Source organism: Bombus fervidus, chromosome 17 (assembly GCF_041682495.2).
Source record: "Bombus fervidus isolate BK054 chromosome 17, iyBomFerv1, whole genome shotgun sequence".
NCBI classification, from domain to species: Eukaryota; Metazoa; Arthropoda; class Insecta; order Hymenoptera; family Apidae; genus Bombus; species Bombus fervidus.
The window spans coordinates 8,629,541-8,642,276 of NC_091533.1; the positions used below are offsets into that span (position 1 = coordinate 8,629,541).

At 33.9% G+C, this 12,736-nt stretch overlaps 1 protein-coding gene across 2 annotated transcripts in view; it reads left to right on the forward strand.

Moving 5' to 3' along the window:
* Fur2 (furin-like protease 2) overlaps positions 1–8,609 on the forward strand; it is a 416,618-nt gene extending 408,009 nt beyond the window's left edge. The window contains exons 9-17 of one of the 2 annotated variants that reach the window (XM_072020554.1): positions 702–781; positions 896–1,170; positions 2,356–2,543; positions 3,049–3,297; positions 3,810–4,278; positions 4,566–4,765; positions 5,217–5,498; positions 5,774–5,991; positions 6,346–8,609. In XM_072020554.1, coding sequence (XP_071876655.1) covers positions 702–781; positions 896–1,170; positions 2,356–2,543; positions 3,049–3,297; positions 3,810–4,278; positions 4,566–4,765; positions 5,217–5,498; positions 5,774–5,991; positions 6,346–6,453 — 2,069 coding nt within the window. In that variant the 3' untranslated portion in view covers positions 6,454–8,609. Of the gene's footprint in view, positions 1–701; positions 1,171–2,355; positions 2,544–3,048; positions 3,298–3,809; positions 4,279–4,565; positions 4,766–5,216; positions 5,499–5,773; positions 5,992–6,345 lie in introns of both variants that reach the window. The other variant, XM_072020553.1, reaches the window with a different exon arrangement.
* The last annotated feature ends 4,127 nt before the right edge of the window (positions 8,610–12,736 follow it).

Genomic DNA, 12,736 nt, shown 5'->3' on the forward strand with positions numbered 1-12,736 from the left:
TGTTTGAACAAAATTCTCATTTGGAGGGTTAAAATGTCGATATAAATTAAAATGAGAATTCTTGTCTAATCATGCATTTCAATTTCTATAAATTATAATTTCATTTTTTGACATATTATCCAATTATATTTTGCCACATTTTCATAATTTCGAAAATGTATTGAAATTAAAATATAATGAAGAATATATTAAACTTTTTATAACAATAAACGTTAAACATATAGTTTTATAAAAAAATGCAGTTAATAATTATGAAAGGAAGTTTAAAATTGATACACTGTGAATATTAGTGTAACTTTTTTTTACTAAACGTTCTTTATCGCATATTATAAAATTATTATTATTAATTATAAAATATTTAACAGATGGCAACTGTTTTTATCTAAGAGTTACGATAAACAGAAGATATTCTTTTATTTAATTTAGTGTTTATTTTTTCAGGAATCATGTCACTCATGCTATCATCGGACTGTTAGATCTAAGGATAGATATATCCAATTAGTGGAGAAATTTTTGAACGGAAATATTTTTTTAACGAGAGAAGGATATGGAAATGAAAAAAATGAAAAATATTAATAACCATACTTGATTATTCAGATTTGCAATACCATACATAACAAAATTAAATTTTTCTAATCTGCAATCATGACAAAAGTCGACTTTATTATTGAATATTATAATTATAATCTTTACTGTTACAGGGATCCTGAAGAAGTGGCAGTTGATCTTCTACGGAACCGCGACCAACCCGATCAGGATACGGACACGACAATTTAACCCGGTACAAGCGCATTCTTCGTACGCCTCCGCGCATTATCCATTTCCTGTAGACGATGATCCGCTAGCGCTGGGCCATCGCGGCGACGTCGACTTCTTTCCTTCGTCTACCTTTCAGGGCTACCAGGGCTACCCCTATGTCGGAGCTGCATCCAATGTCCAGGCATCAGTGGCAACTTTAGATGGTTCTTCAGCGCCAATCCTGACCAATCGGCTTCCTGGAGATACGTCATCCTCTTTCGATTCGCCATCGTCTTCGTCTCAAGTCGGAGATGACTCGCTGGACACTACTAGAAAGATTCTTCATGACTGTGATCCTCAATGTGATTCTCAGGGATGTTATGGAAAAGGACCCACGCAGTGCATTGCTTGCAAGAATTACCGGTTGGACAAGTAAGCGAGCTCTTTGTGTTTTCGTTACTTGCTTTCTTTTGCATGCTATTTATTATAATGGACTCGTTTTAATACAAATACGTCTTTTGTTTATTAGTATTAGCAGATAAAGATAGAAGATAATATAAACTTTAAATATTGTAGGAAGTTATTAGAGAATTTAAGGATTATTATTTGAGATTTTAAGCTTCCACGATGATTGTTAGGTAACATAGGTACATATTTATGATTTTTCGGGTGGATCGCATTGTAATTGAGCATTACACTTTGTGCCGACATTTTTTAAAGTAGCATCAGATCTACACCGAAGAAATAACCTGCAAGGTTTTTAAAATAATTTTATCTGATGACATTTTAAAGCAACGTTTTAAATTAGTTAATAGCGAATAAAATAACGAGCGTGGAAAGGTTAAATTCAGATTTATTTTTGTTTTTCAGTAGATATATTTTAAGTTTCGTATACATGTTTTCAAATAGATAATTGAAGATAATATATTCAGATTTATTTGTTTAATGAGTAAAACCATTTCAAATATCACATAAATTCTTTAAAAATATATAACTGAAAATAATACGTCATACAAAACAGGTTTAATTTCCGACGTATTCTGTGCAAAATGTTCTGTCGTTGGCCAAGAGGAATTTTTACGTGTGCTACAATTATAACGCTCGATATTTTCCTCTTTCTATACTTTACATACATCTTTCCGCGTTTGTCCTGCTGAAAAACTTCGGACAAAGGGTTTCGCCGTTCCAATTAGAAGCAAAAGTATCTTTCGTAAAAAGGCAGCGGTAAAAATCTGCAATTTTTCTAAATTACACCGTTCTAAAAATAAGATGTTAAAGAGGAACTTTTAAAACTGCACGCTAGGAACGAAACAATGCACACATACAACGTTGTTAAAATTTTTTTACTTTTCCTATATTACCTCTTCGTACATCTGTTTTTTATAGAAACAGTATTAACTTCTTTATATTTGCATTGCATATCTAATTTTCAAGCACCGTTTGTTTGGTGTTTTACAAGGAAGATTTACCTATACTTTTGGCGAATCGAATAAAGTGTCTAATTAACAGGTATGCTTACTTAGCCTTCCAATACGACTTAAAAGAAGAGATGAAAACATTTAGGACGGTAAGGTAGTAATTAGAGAGAATTTTTGTTTTGAAAAATCGTTATTACAGTACGTGCGTGAGTCGATGTCCGCCGAGAAGTTTTCCAAATCAAGGTGGCGTCTGTTGGCCTTGCCATGAATCCTGCGAAATCTGTGCTGGGGCTGGTCAGGATTCTTGTCTCTCCTGCGCACCTGCTCACCTACGAGTTACTGATTTAGCAGTGTGTCTCCAGCAATGTCCGGAAGGATATTACGAGAGTAAGTGCATTTTCAGTGAAATAAAAACTATTTAGTAAAGTAAAATAATAACTAAAGTAGAAAATTTAGTAAAATAGTGTCAGTTTATTTAATTGAAACTAACTTTTTGAATTGTTTCTAAATTTTCTCGAATTAATATTAGTAACAGAAATAGAAGATAAAGTGAAAGATCTCATAAATACTATAGTACGAGGAATAATTTCCGTTGAATTTGAATTGAAATTAACTTGATCCATTTCTTCCTCCTCCTTTTTTTTTTTTTTTTTTTTTTTGTTAATTAAAATTGGTTCGGATGGACTACAAAAGATTTGATGTATATAGTTTATTAAAGTAAAATTATTCTACTTAGAAGATCTAATCAATAGACTGTAGACGCTGTTTATGCATTGACAGGAAATACAAAAGTTTGAATGGAAACACCTTGTGCGTTATTCGCAACAAATATATTAATAATAAAAAGTTATAACAAAAACAATCTAAATGAATAGTGATCGGATATTTCCAGATACAGAGAACAGTACATGCGTACCCTGCGAGGCGAATTGCGCCAGTTGCCAGGACAGACCGGACAAATGCACCAGTTGTGAGCATCACCTTGTTATGTACGAAAACAAGTGTTATGCAGCCTGTCCCCTGTACACCTACGAAACACAAGATTACAACTGTGCACCGTGTCATTCCACGTGTGAAACTTGCAATGGCACCGCGGAGAACCAATGCATCTCCTGTCGACCCGGATTGTTTTCTCTGAACGGTACGTAGTCGTCCGGACGTTAATCCTTAAAAACGACACTCGGGTGCAACCGATAACCTACAAACCTATTTCTCTTGGTAGCTAGGTATCCGTAAGAGGCTCAGTGTTTCGAATAAATCATGCTTTTAAGTTTCATCGATTCGTTCTTCATTAGCTATTCTGTTTGAATGGAATAAAGATAAAGAGTAGTCGTGGTGAAATTTGTTGTTACGTTTTCTAATAACAAATTGGTCCAAATAAAAATTGACAACAAAATTGGATGCAAAAAATTGCATCTTTCATCTCGATAAATTAATCAAACAACAATTAAGTATTAAATCAACCCTTAACTTTTAACTGGTATTATTGAACCATAAAATAAGATAAATAGATTTTATATGAACGCAATAAACATTTGACGTACTCTTTTAAAAGAACTCGAATGAATTTATTATTCTACCTGATATTATAGTCAGCTATAATTCAACGGTACAATTTAAGCTTTAATTTAAAATGAATTTTACAAATCCCAGGATCATGTCGAGCGTCTTGTCCAGCGGGTTATGGAGCGGACAAAAAGCGTCGCGAATGCGTTCCATGTCCACCTGGGTGTGCTACCTGCTCCATGTCAACCTGCACAAGCTGCATCGAAGGCTGGAGCTTGAACGAAGAAAGCCTCTGCGCTCCTGAACATCGTGATCGTTGCGATACATCGGAATATTACGAAAATGGCCACTGCAAGCAGTGCCATACTTCGTGTAAAACTTGCGCTGGACCTGGTGAAGATCATTGCGTCTCCTGTCAAACATCGCTGCTCCTTCAAGGGAAACGCTGTGTGTATCAGTGCGACGATGGTTATTATTCAATGGCGCAGCCCTCTAGACCCGTCTGCGTACCTTGTTTGCATACTTGCAAAACGTGCGTGTCTCGACTGAACTGCACTGCCTGTCAAGATGGATTGCAACTCCAGAGTGGAGAGTGCAGGTCCTCTTGTGCTCAGGGGTAAGTTTGCTTTAGAAAAATCAAATATTTTTCCTTTTTTCTTTTACCTTTCGTTTCTTGTCTATTCGTTTAGTTTTTATTTTGTTATATATTAGTTTTTCGATAAGAAATTAGCAACTGAGAGATGATCTTCTATCAAACCTAAAACATTTTTACTAAATTGTTATAGAACTTGAAATATTTCAACCCCTTTCTTACAGAGAAATCTAAAATTCTAAAAACTTCTACGATCTTTATAACACGAACGTCGATAAATGCATGAAACGAAAAATCTTGTTTCAACACAGATATTACAGCGATCGAGGTCAGTGCGCGAAATGCTACCTGTCGTGCAAAACGTGTTCTGGACCCAGAAGAGATCAATGCGTGACCTGCCCTCGTGGTTGGCAACTAGCAGCGGGCGAGTGTCATCCAGAGTGTCCCGAAGGATTCTTCAAATCTAACTTCGGCTGCCAGAAGTGTCACCATTACTGTCGTACCTGCAAAGGTATATAAGAAAAATACCAGCGTGTTTCGGTTTTTTCAAACATGACAAAAAAATTCTCATGAGATACAGTATCACGGTTAATTTTATGTATTAAACAATTGAAATTTATATATATAAATTTTCATGAAAATTGATAAAAAGCAAAAATTAAGAAAAGTATATCAATTTTTATCGTAATTTTTAAACTGAACTTAAAAGTGAATTTTTTAAAAAGTTTTTATAAGTTAAAGTTTTATAAGTTAAAAATTGTTAACTGTTATATAAATACTGTATTCTATTGTTGGATATTATCTTTAGCCATTCATTTCTCACTAATTTATGTACTTTACCAATGTACATGTACTATGTATTATTATAAATCAGTTAAACTGTCTGCATATTTATGAGCAGTAGTATATCTCATATAAGTGTATCTGTGTGAAAGAAAGATTAACGCGTGAATGCATTGCAGGAGAAGGGCCGATGGAATGTACTTCTTGCCCACCCCATTCGATGCTAGAGGGTGGCCTCTGCATGGAATGTCTTGGAGCGCAATACTACGATCCCCTGACGCAGCTCTGTAAAAATTGCCATTCCGACTGTCGAAGATGTACTGGTCCAGGAAAATTTAGTTGCGCGGCCTGTTCGCCACCGTTGCATCTGGATAAGTTGAACAATCAGTGCGTTCCTTGCTGCACGGGTAACGAGAAGGGAGCACTGGCTGAAGAGTGCTGTCTTTGTGATCCGGAAACTGGTAAGAGAAATTAGTCATTATTGGACTGAGAAATATTAAATAACTTGAGAACATAAATTTTCTAAGATTTAAATTCACGAATATAATTTCGAAATCAGAAAAAAATTCCATGAATGTACACATTTAAATATTAATAATAGCCTAGTACAATTGTGCTAAGGAATTATTAAAAAATCGAACACTATTTTGAATTGTTTTATAGAATTTTATTTCGCTCAATATGGAATTAATCAGCGTTAATCAATTAACTAACGTTTTTCTAAACGTTAATACAGGTGGCTGCAGGAACAGCTCACCAGCTGGTAAAAGAAGAGTGCCAGGAACAGAATTTGCCTCGGCTGACACAGCTATTTCTGAAGTGTATGCAAACTACGAAGGAACGACCGATAAAAACGATTCGGCTTCGCTGGCGATAACAGCGACTACGACTATAGCTGTCGCCATTTGTCTCATATCTGTTGCTCTGTTCGCTACCATATTCATCGCTCTTCAGGTATGTACCTGATTTATGTTATGTGAAAGTTCAAATCTATCTCTTTATAAAATCAATCTATTATATTATTTTCATTCTTAATTCTTGACTAAATACCTTTCCATTAAATCGATCTTTTAAATCAATCAATTTTCAAAAAGCATCCGAAGTATTGATCATATGCTATTTTGTAGTTCTTAAAAATACAACCAATTCTTAAAAATACAAATATAAAACCAACTCTTGCTGTATTGGAGAACAGACAAAAATCGAAAGCAAACAAATTAATAAACGATTTCAATATTACATTTAAAATATTATTATCCGTTTTGCCATCAGAGAACCGAAATTTTAGATATGCTGTTCAATTTACAGGCAATATCAGGAAGGAGAGAAACGAACAAGGGTTACACGCAGCTAGCTGTGAGGGTGGAACCTCCGGACGATGTATACGCGGACGACACGACGGAGCTAATGACCTAAATCCAACTAACCTCGCCGATTCAACCAAACCAGCCATCACGACCTATTGGAAGAAGGTCATTCAGTCTCAAGATCACGAATAAACCAATAACTTACTTACGTGTTGGTTATTAAAAATCTGTGACGATCAAGATTCAAAAGAACCGCGTGTCAAGATCGTTCGAAGTGATCCGAGACAAATGAAACATGCAACAAAGTAACAAGAACAAAATAATGTAATATGTATCGAAGGAAGAGGAGAAGAAACGAGTGATAAAGAGAAAAAATGGAAGAGTATAAAAATTCGAATGGACAAAATGGCGGAAGAATGACGAAAGGGACAAGAGAAATTCGTTCGAAACGTGATAGTAAAGACACATTTCACTTTTTTTTTTTTTTGGCACACTGTACGAAGAAAGTGTGACTGTTGTTCGCTATATAATAAAATTGACAGTGCGGTTGTGTGAATGGCGGTGAACAAGGTGTTTAGGTATATTTTTTTGAACGGTCAGGCGCATCGCTGATTTTGTCGAGTGCACAACAGCGCCACGAGTGTATAAACGGCGAATTAACTTTTTAAAAAGCCGGAAGTACTCAATGGTTCGTAGACGAACGACACGAAAAGGGCGACGGACATTATGAAGTGCCTGATTTACAACGCCCTTGACACAGCACCGTTTCGTCTGCCCTTTTTTAGTGCCTACTATCCTGACCGTCACGTCGCACCCTAGGTGGAAATAAGCTTGTGAATCGAAATCGAACAAGTATCGTACTTAAACGAGCTATCGAATATGAATACGGTGCGTATACTGTGCAACTGACTCGTTCTTGTATTTAATTACGAATATTTTTACGAGTCTCACTGGTATAACTTTTTTGTTTTTATTCTGTTCTTGTAATATTTCTGATGATTTTTCATGTTACATGGTGAAGGGCACTGCGTATTGATTTCAATTAGGAGATAAATCCGAAACATCTTAACCTGTTAACCGAGATCACTTAGATTCCTAACCTCGAAGACAACGATCTCCTTATTTGAATGAACATATTTTAATTCATTTCATTTCCACTGAAAATAAATTGTATATCTATATTTGAGATAATTAATCTTTGAAGGCTATCATAGATATTCGCGGAAAGTTATTTGCAGCATATTTCTCCTGGATTAAAAAGTGAATAAAGTTGAATTTAACAGAATTAAATATCAGGTGAAGAGTAGAAAAATGATTGTTCACAGTGATTACAAATAATAACATTGTAATAGTATTTACACGGTTTAAAGTTTCACTCACGATAGCCACCGAAGATTAAAATCAAGCCATTTGAAAATTTTTATTAACTTCTAACTTTAAGATTATGGATATGACCCGGTTAACAGATTAAAATAGGTTATGAGAAAATGTTTCATTGGATAATGTGAGTATGAAAGTGGAAGGATAGCAGGTTGGCCAAAAGGGGGAGGCGAAAGAAGTAAATAGGAAAAATTATGAATGAAACAGAAGAATAAGGAAATTTGTTTCTCTGTATAAGAAAAAAGAAGGGTTTACATGACTTTGTTCTCGTGCAATGAACGAACTTGACATCCTGTGTCAGAAGCATGTGAACTCAGATTTCTTTGTGATCCAGCATATGTATCAGTCATTCCGTCGTGAACGAAACAGCCAATTGCGTTTCTTTTGTAACTGTTGTTATTGCTGCATTGTCTATGTATTTTTTCTTTGTTTATATAGTATTCTAGTACATTTTCCGCGTTGCTCTAGCGTCGTTTGTTTTATTCGTTATTGCAATAAAAAAAGAGAGTGGAAGAGTGAGAAAGGAAGAATGATAAGGAAAAGAGACCATACTCGTTGATGTATCACACACAAAAAGCTTTTTTTTTTTTAATAAAAAGAAAAAGAGAGCACGAGAGTGTGAAAGAGAGTGAGGAAGAGAGAAAATATGCAAAAAGAACATACGAAAAGAGTCCTCGGTAAATCGGTACCTTTAAGAGCTAATTGTCCGCGCCTACCGTGTGAATATTGAATTTCTCCTCGTGATTTGATATAAAGCTATTATTGTACTTTTATGATGAACGCGATTATAAATATATACATATATACATATACATATACATATATCTATATACATACACATACTCAGGCGTTTAAATATATTTTGAGTTCGTGTTCCCACTAAAATATCATTATTGAGTAACGATTATTGAATATTTTTACCTTCATGCTTCGGAAATAATTTATCGGAATACTTCAGAAAATTCGTAGCGTTCCTTGATGACGTTAAGTTTTATTGTATATTTAGCAAGATTGGAAGGGAATTTTTTATTAATGTGTTGTATAATAACTGATTAAATATTCTAATTTTCCTAATTTCTCTTCTCGTGGATCTAAAGTTTTGTTAAAATGCTTGTTTTTTTTTTTCCTGAATACGGAACACGTTAAAGTCAGGCAAACAGTGCCGTTTTGTATCTTCTGATCGTCATTTAAGGTAAGTGCATTCGCTAGGCTCACCAGCAATTACTACCAAGTGCACGGATAACAGGCAAACCGACCACGAGGCTGAAAGTACATTTGGCGGTAATGGAAAGCAAGCCATTACACTTAATGAAACGTTAAAGAATAAACAGTGAAATGGAATATACACGTTACCGACACAGTCTAACGGTAACCTTTTATGATGCTTCGAGAATCTATCTCATTGTATTTTATAGACTTTGAATGTTTCCTTTTAATGATTGATATCTTTATATTTTATTATTACTCGTAATTACTTTTAATTATTCAGATATTAAATTTCTCGAAAAGTTCGTGGTTTTTTATTATAAATCTCAATCAAATAATCCAACGTCTAGACGAATACTCTTACAATTAGGTAAATAGATGTCAAAAATTCGTTGATAAAACAGATTTATTCTTTTCTTTTTGCGATAGAATCATGACTAGAGTCTTCGTCTCTGCTTGTCTCGTTCACCAAATATAGTGTGGCTCTTATTATCATCTATCGTGGTCTTTACGAAACTTATTCCAAACACATAGATGAAAAAATAAAATACTCTAGAAGATTCGAAGGAATTCATTACTAAAAAACATGAACGGTTTTTCAAAAAAGAGACGCATGAAATTATAGACGGCAAAAAGTTTAATTCTTGCTAAATCTTTCTTAACTTTCACTACGAATTTTCCAAACTACCAGATATTGCTGATTCAACCGGTCCGTCTTTCACCATTTACGTCCTAAACGAAATTTGACTCGTGAATTTTGTTCAAATTTGTACTTTTCCTGGAAGATCTTCTAAACATTTAAACAAATTTTCTAAACATATAATTTCTATCGAAGATGATCTAAAGCACACAACAGGGTTACCATGGATATTCGTTTCGACTTTCGATCATAGAATTAATTTTCATCGTTGCTTGTAAAAAACTGAAATATTCCAAGCAAATCATCGTATTCGAAGCAAGTGATAAGATTAGGACATCGTATTTCTTTACGTTTTTCAGTGTACGAAGAAGCTGTTGAGAACGAGTGAAAAATCGTGGATTATAGCGCGAGAGCAAAACTGTGATTTATCAAATCGTGCACACCGTCATGATTCACCGTCTGCTGGATTTCGCCGGTGTTTCGTCATTGGTTCGAAATTTCCGCGCGCATTAATCATCGAAATGCTTGCTGTGACACAGCGTCGAATTCACTATTTAAAATTGTATATTGCGTACGCACACCATCGGTGCTATATTAATTGTGACACAGCCAACGGAATGGATTTTTGCTCGTACGGCAGCGTATTTTTCAACCGTGGGACGCTAACGAATATCGAACGAAATATTACGTGAACAAATAAAAATTCCCAATGATCGATCGAGCATGGTGCCATCTTATTATGTATTCAGAGTAGTTGAGGTTATGGAACACACGTATGCATTTCCATTTGCATTCGTAACTTTTTGTATTAACTGTTAATAAATAACTTGTTTTAATGCTGTGCAACTGACAAATAATTTTGTATACATTTTTTCAATTTCTTCTTTGTTTGATCGACTGTGTCGAAATGGAGGAAAATGAACGCGAAGTTATAGTAGTTGGTATAATTAAAGCGATAGCGTGATAAAGTGGTGGCACACAAGCAAACGGGATTTACCTTCACGAATTTACGATATCCGCTTACGATACGACATTGAAACTGATAAAAGTAGAGATACGCGAATTATCGTCGCCGAATTTATCGGGTATCCGGTTATCTCGATCGACGTATCGACAGACTGTATATTACTATCTTCCACGACGCGAATCGTTGTTTCCTATCTCCGAAATCACTTCTTATGGTCCAATACATTCCAACTTCCGTTATTCTTTTCAATCTTCTCCTAATGAATTCCTTCCTGGTTATTTCGAACTTTATGAGCCTTATACGGGAGGTTCTTTTATAACATAAGCTTCGTTACTTGTTGATAGTTCGTTGTGTTATATAAATTAGGAAGATACGAGTATTGTATGATAAATTTAGTATGGTATAATTTAAAATAAATACAGGGTGATTACGTATGCAAATTTTAATCAGCAAAATGATAATTTTCTTTTAAAAGTCTTGGATCAGTTATTATATCAGCTTAAAAATTGGATAAAAAATTAAGGATTTAATAAAGATATCAACAAATAAAGATTTTGTTTCATCGTTAATTCTATTTTTTGTTGCTTTATATTCATTTGTAAGGCACTTAATAGATACAATTTTGATTACACGATTTATTACATAAATTAAATAAAGTTGTAGATTTAAAAACTTAAATACACGGTTTTGTAAGTGTTTGCCATATAAAGGAAATATTCAGTGCCTTTATTTTGCATTTAATCCCAAGAATATCTAACGAATCGTCATAGTGATCCAACAGCTGTGAATTCTCTATAATTCTATACCACGGCAGAAAGATAAGTCCACATAATCTCTCAGAGCGGAATTTACGAGCTGGATGGCGATAAATCTACGAATTTGACAGTATTATACAGCTGTAAATTAACGACAGTTGACATATGGTCAGTGGTGAGAAAGAAGAAGGGGGAAAAAATTTATTATTTCGCGCAGTACACGAGTAGATAAATAAACGAGGAAGCGACAGACTGCATGTAATTGAAGGACTTATAATCATAACAAAAACGATCCTGGTCCAGATTTGTTTTTTTCCACGAAAAACAAAAAAATTCTGCTTTTTACTTTTTGTTATATATATTTAAATTCTTTTAAACAAAATATTCACTGTGTTACTTTATTTTTACGAGTGTATCTGTAATTATATCGCAGCGAAATTATATCTGATTAAATTATGAACTGACTCGTGATAGAGCGAGGATTGATTGATAAATACTGATTTATACTACTTGTAGTAAACGATTTGAATAGACCTTTGACAGTAGAACAAAGTAATGTATAGCCAAACAAAGTAAATAAATGTATGTATCTACTTAGCAAACAGTATAAAGATCTAAAAAAGCAAATACACTGTCGATAATATAGATAACTACTACATAATTATGAAGCATTAAATATTAAAAGATGAAACATAGGTACATAAATATATTGAATAGTCCTTACAATGAGACGTGTAATACAAGTGGGTAAATTTTACCTTATTTATAACAAATATAAATACAATTATGGTTTACATGCAATCATATGTAAGTAAAGAGAATCTCTTCACTTCTACTGTTTTCATAGATTTTGATAATTTGTTACCTTAAATGATAGATCTGTGGTGAGAGCACAGATGATTAGGAGAATTTCTTGCGGGAAACTATCTTATCGTCATTCGATAATACAAATACTTATTTTATCTTTTCATTTTGCACAACTTATTAGATATTCACAATCTTTCATAAAAATTCTGTAGATTGACATTAGTGCAGTTTTGAGAATATATTTAATTTTTTTATGAAATATATGGATAAAAATTGTTTTTTTCCTCGAATCACATATTTATTCACGTGGATTTCTTTGATTTGATCTTATAAAATATATAGATAAGAATTTTGTTTTTCTTTCTACATTAATGTATTTGATAGAAATTTTATGTTATGCATCAGTATGGTATGTATTTAATTGTTGATAAATGATTTTATTATTGATCTTCATTAACTACAATCATACCTGTCCAACAGATGGCGGAACGTATATCCGCAAGGTGCGCCACCATTCTCAAGAGTGCATTATAGCAAGTGCATTCTCCCATAAAAACAATCATCCTTATCGCAATCATTTTTAAAAGGGATCGTTTTAATCACTCCCGAGATACCAATCTTTCGGTTATACACGTAA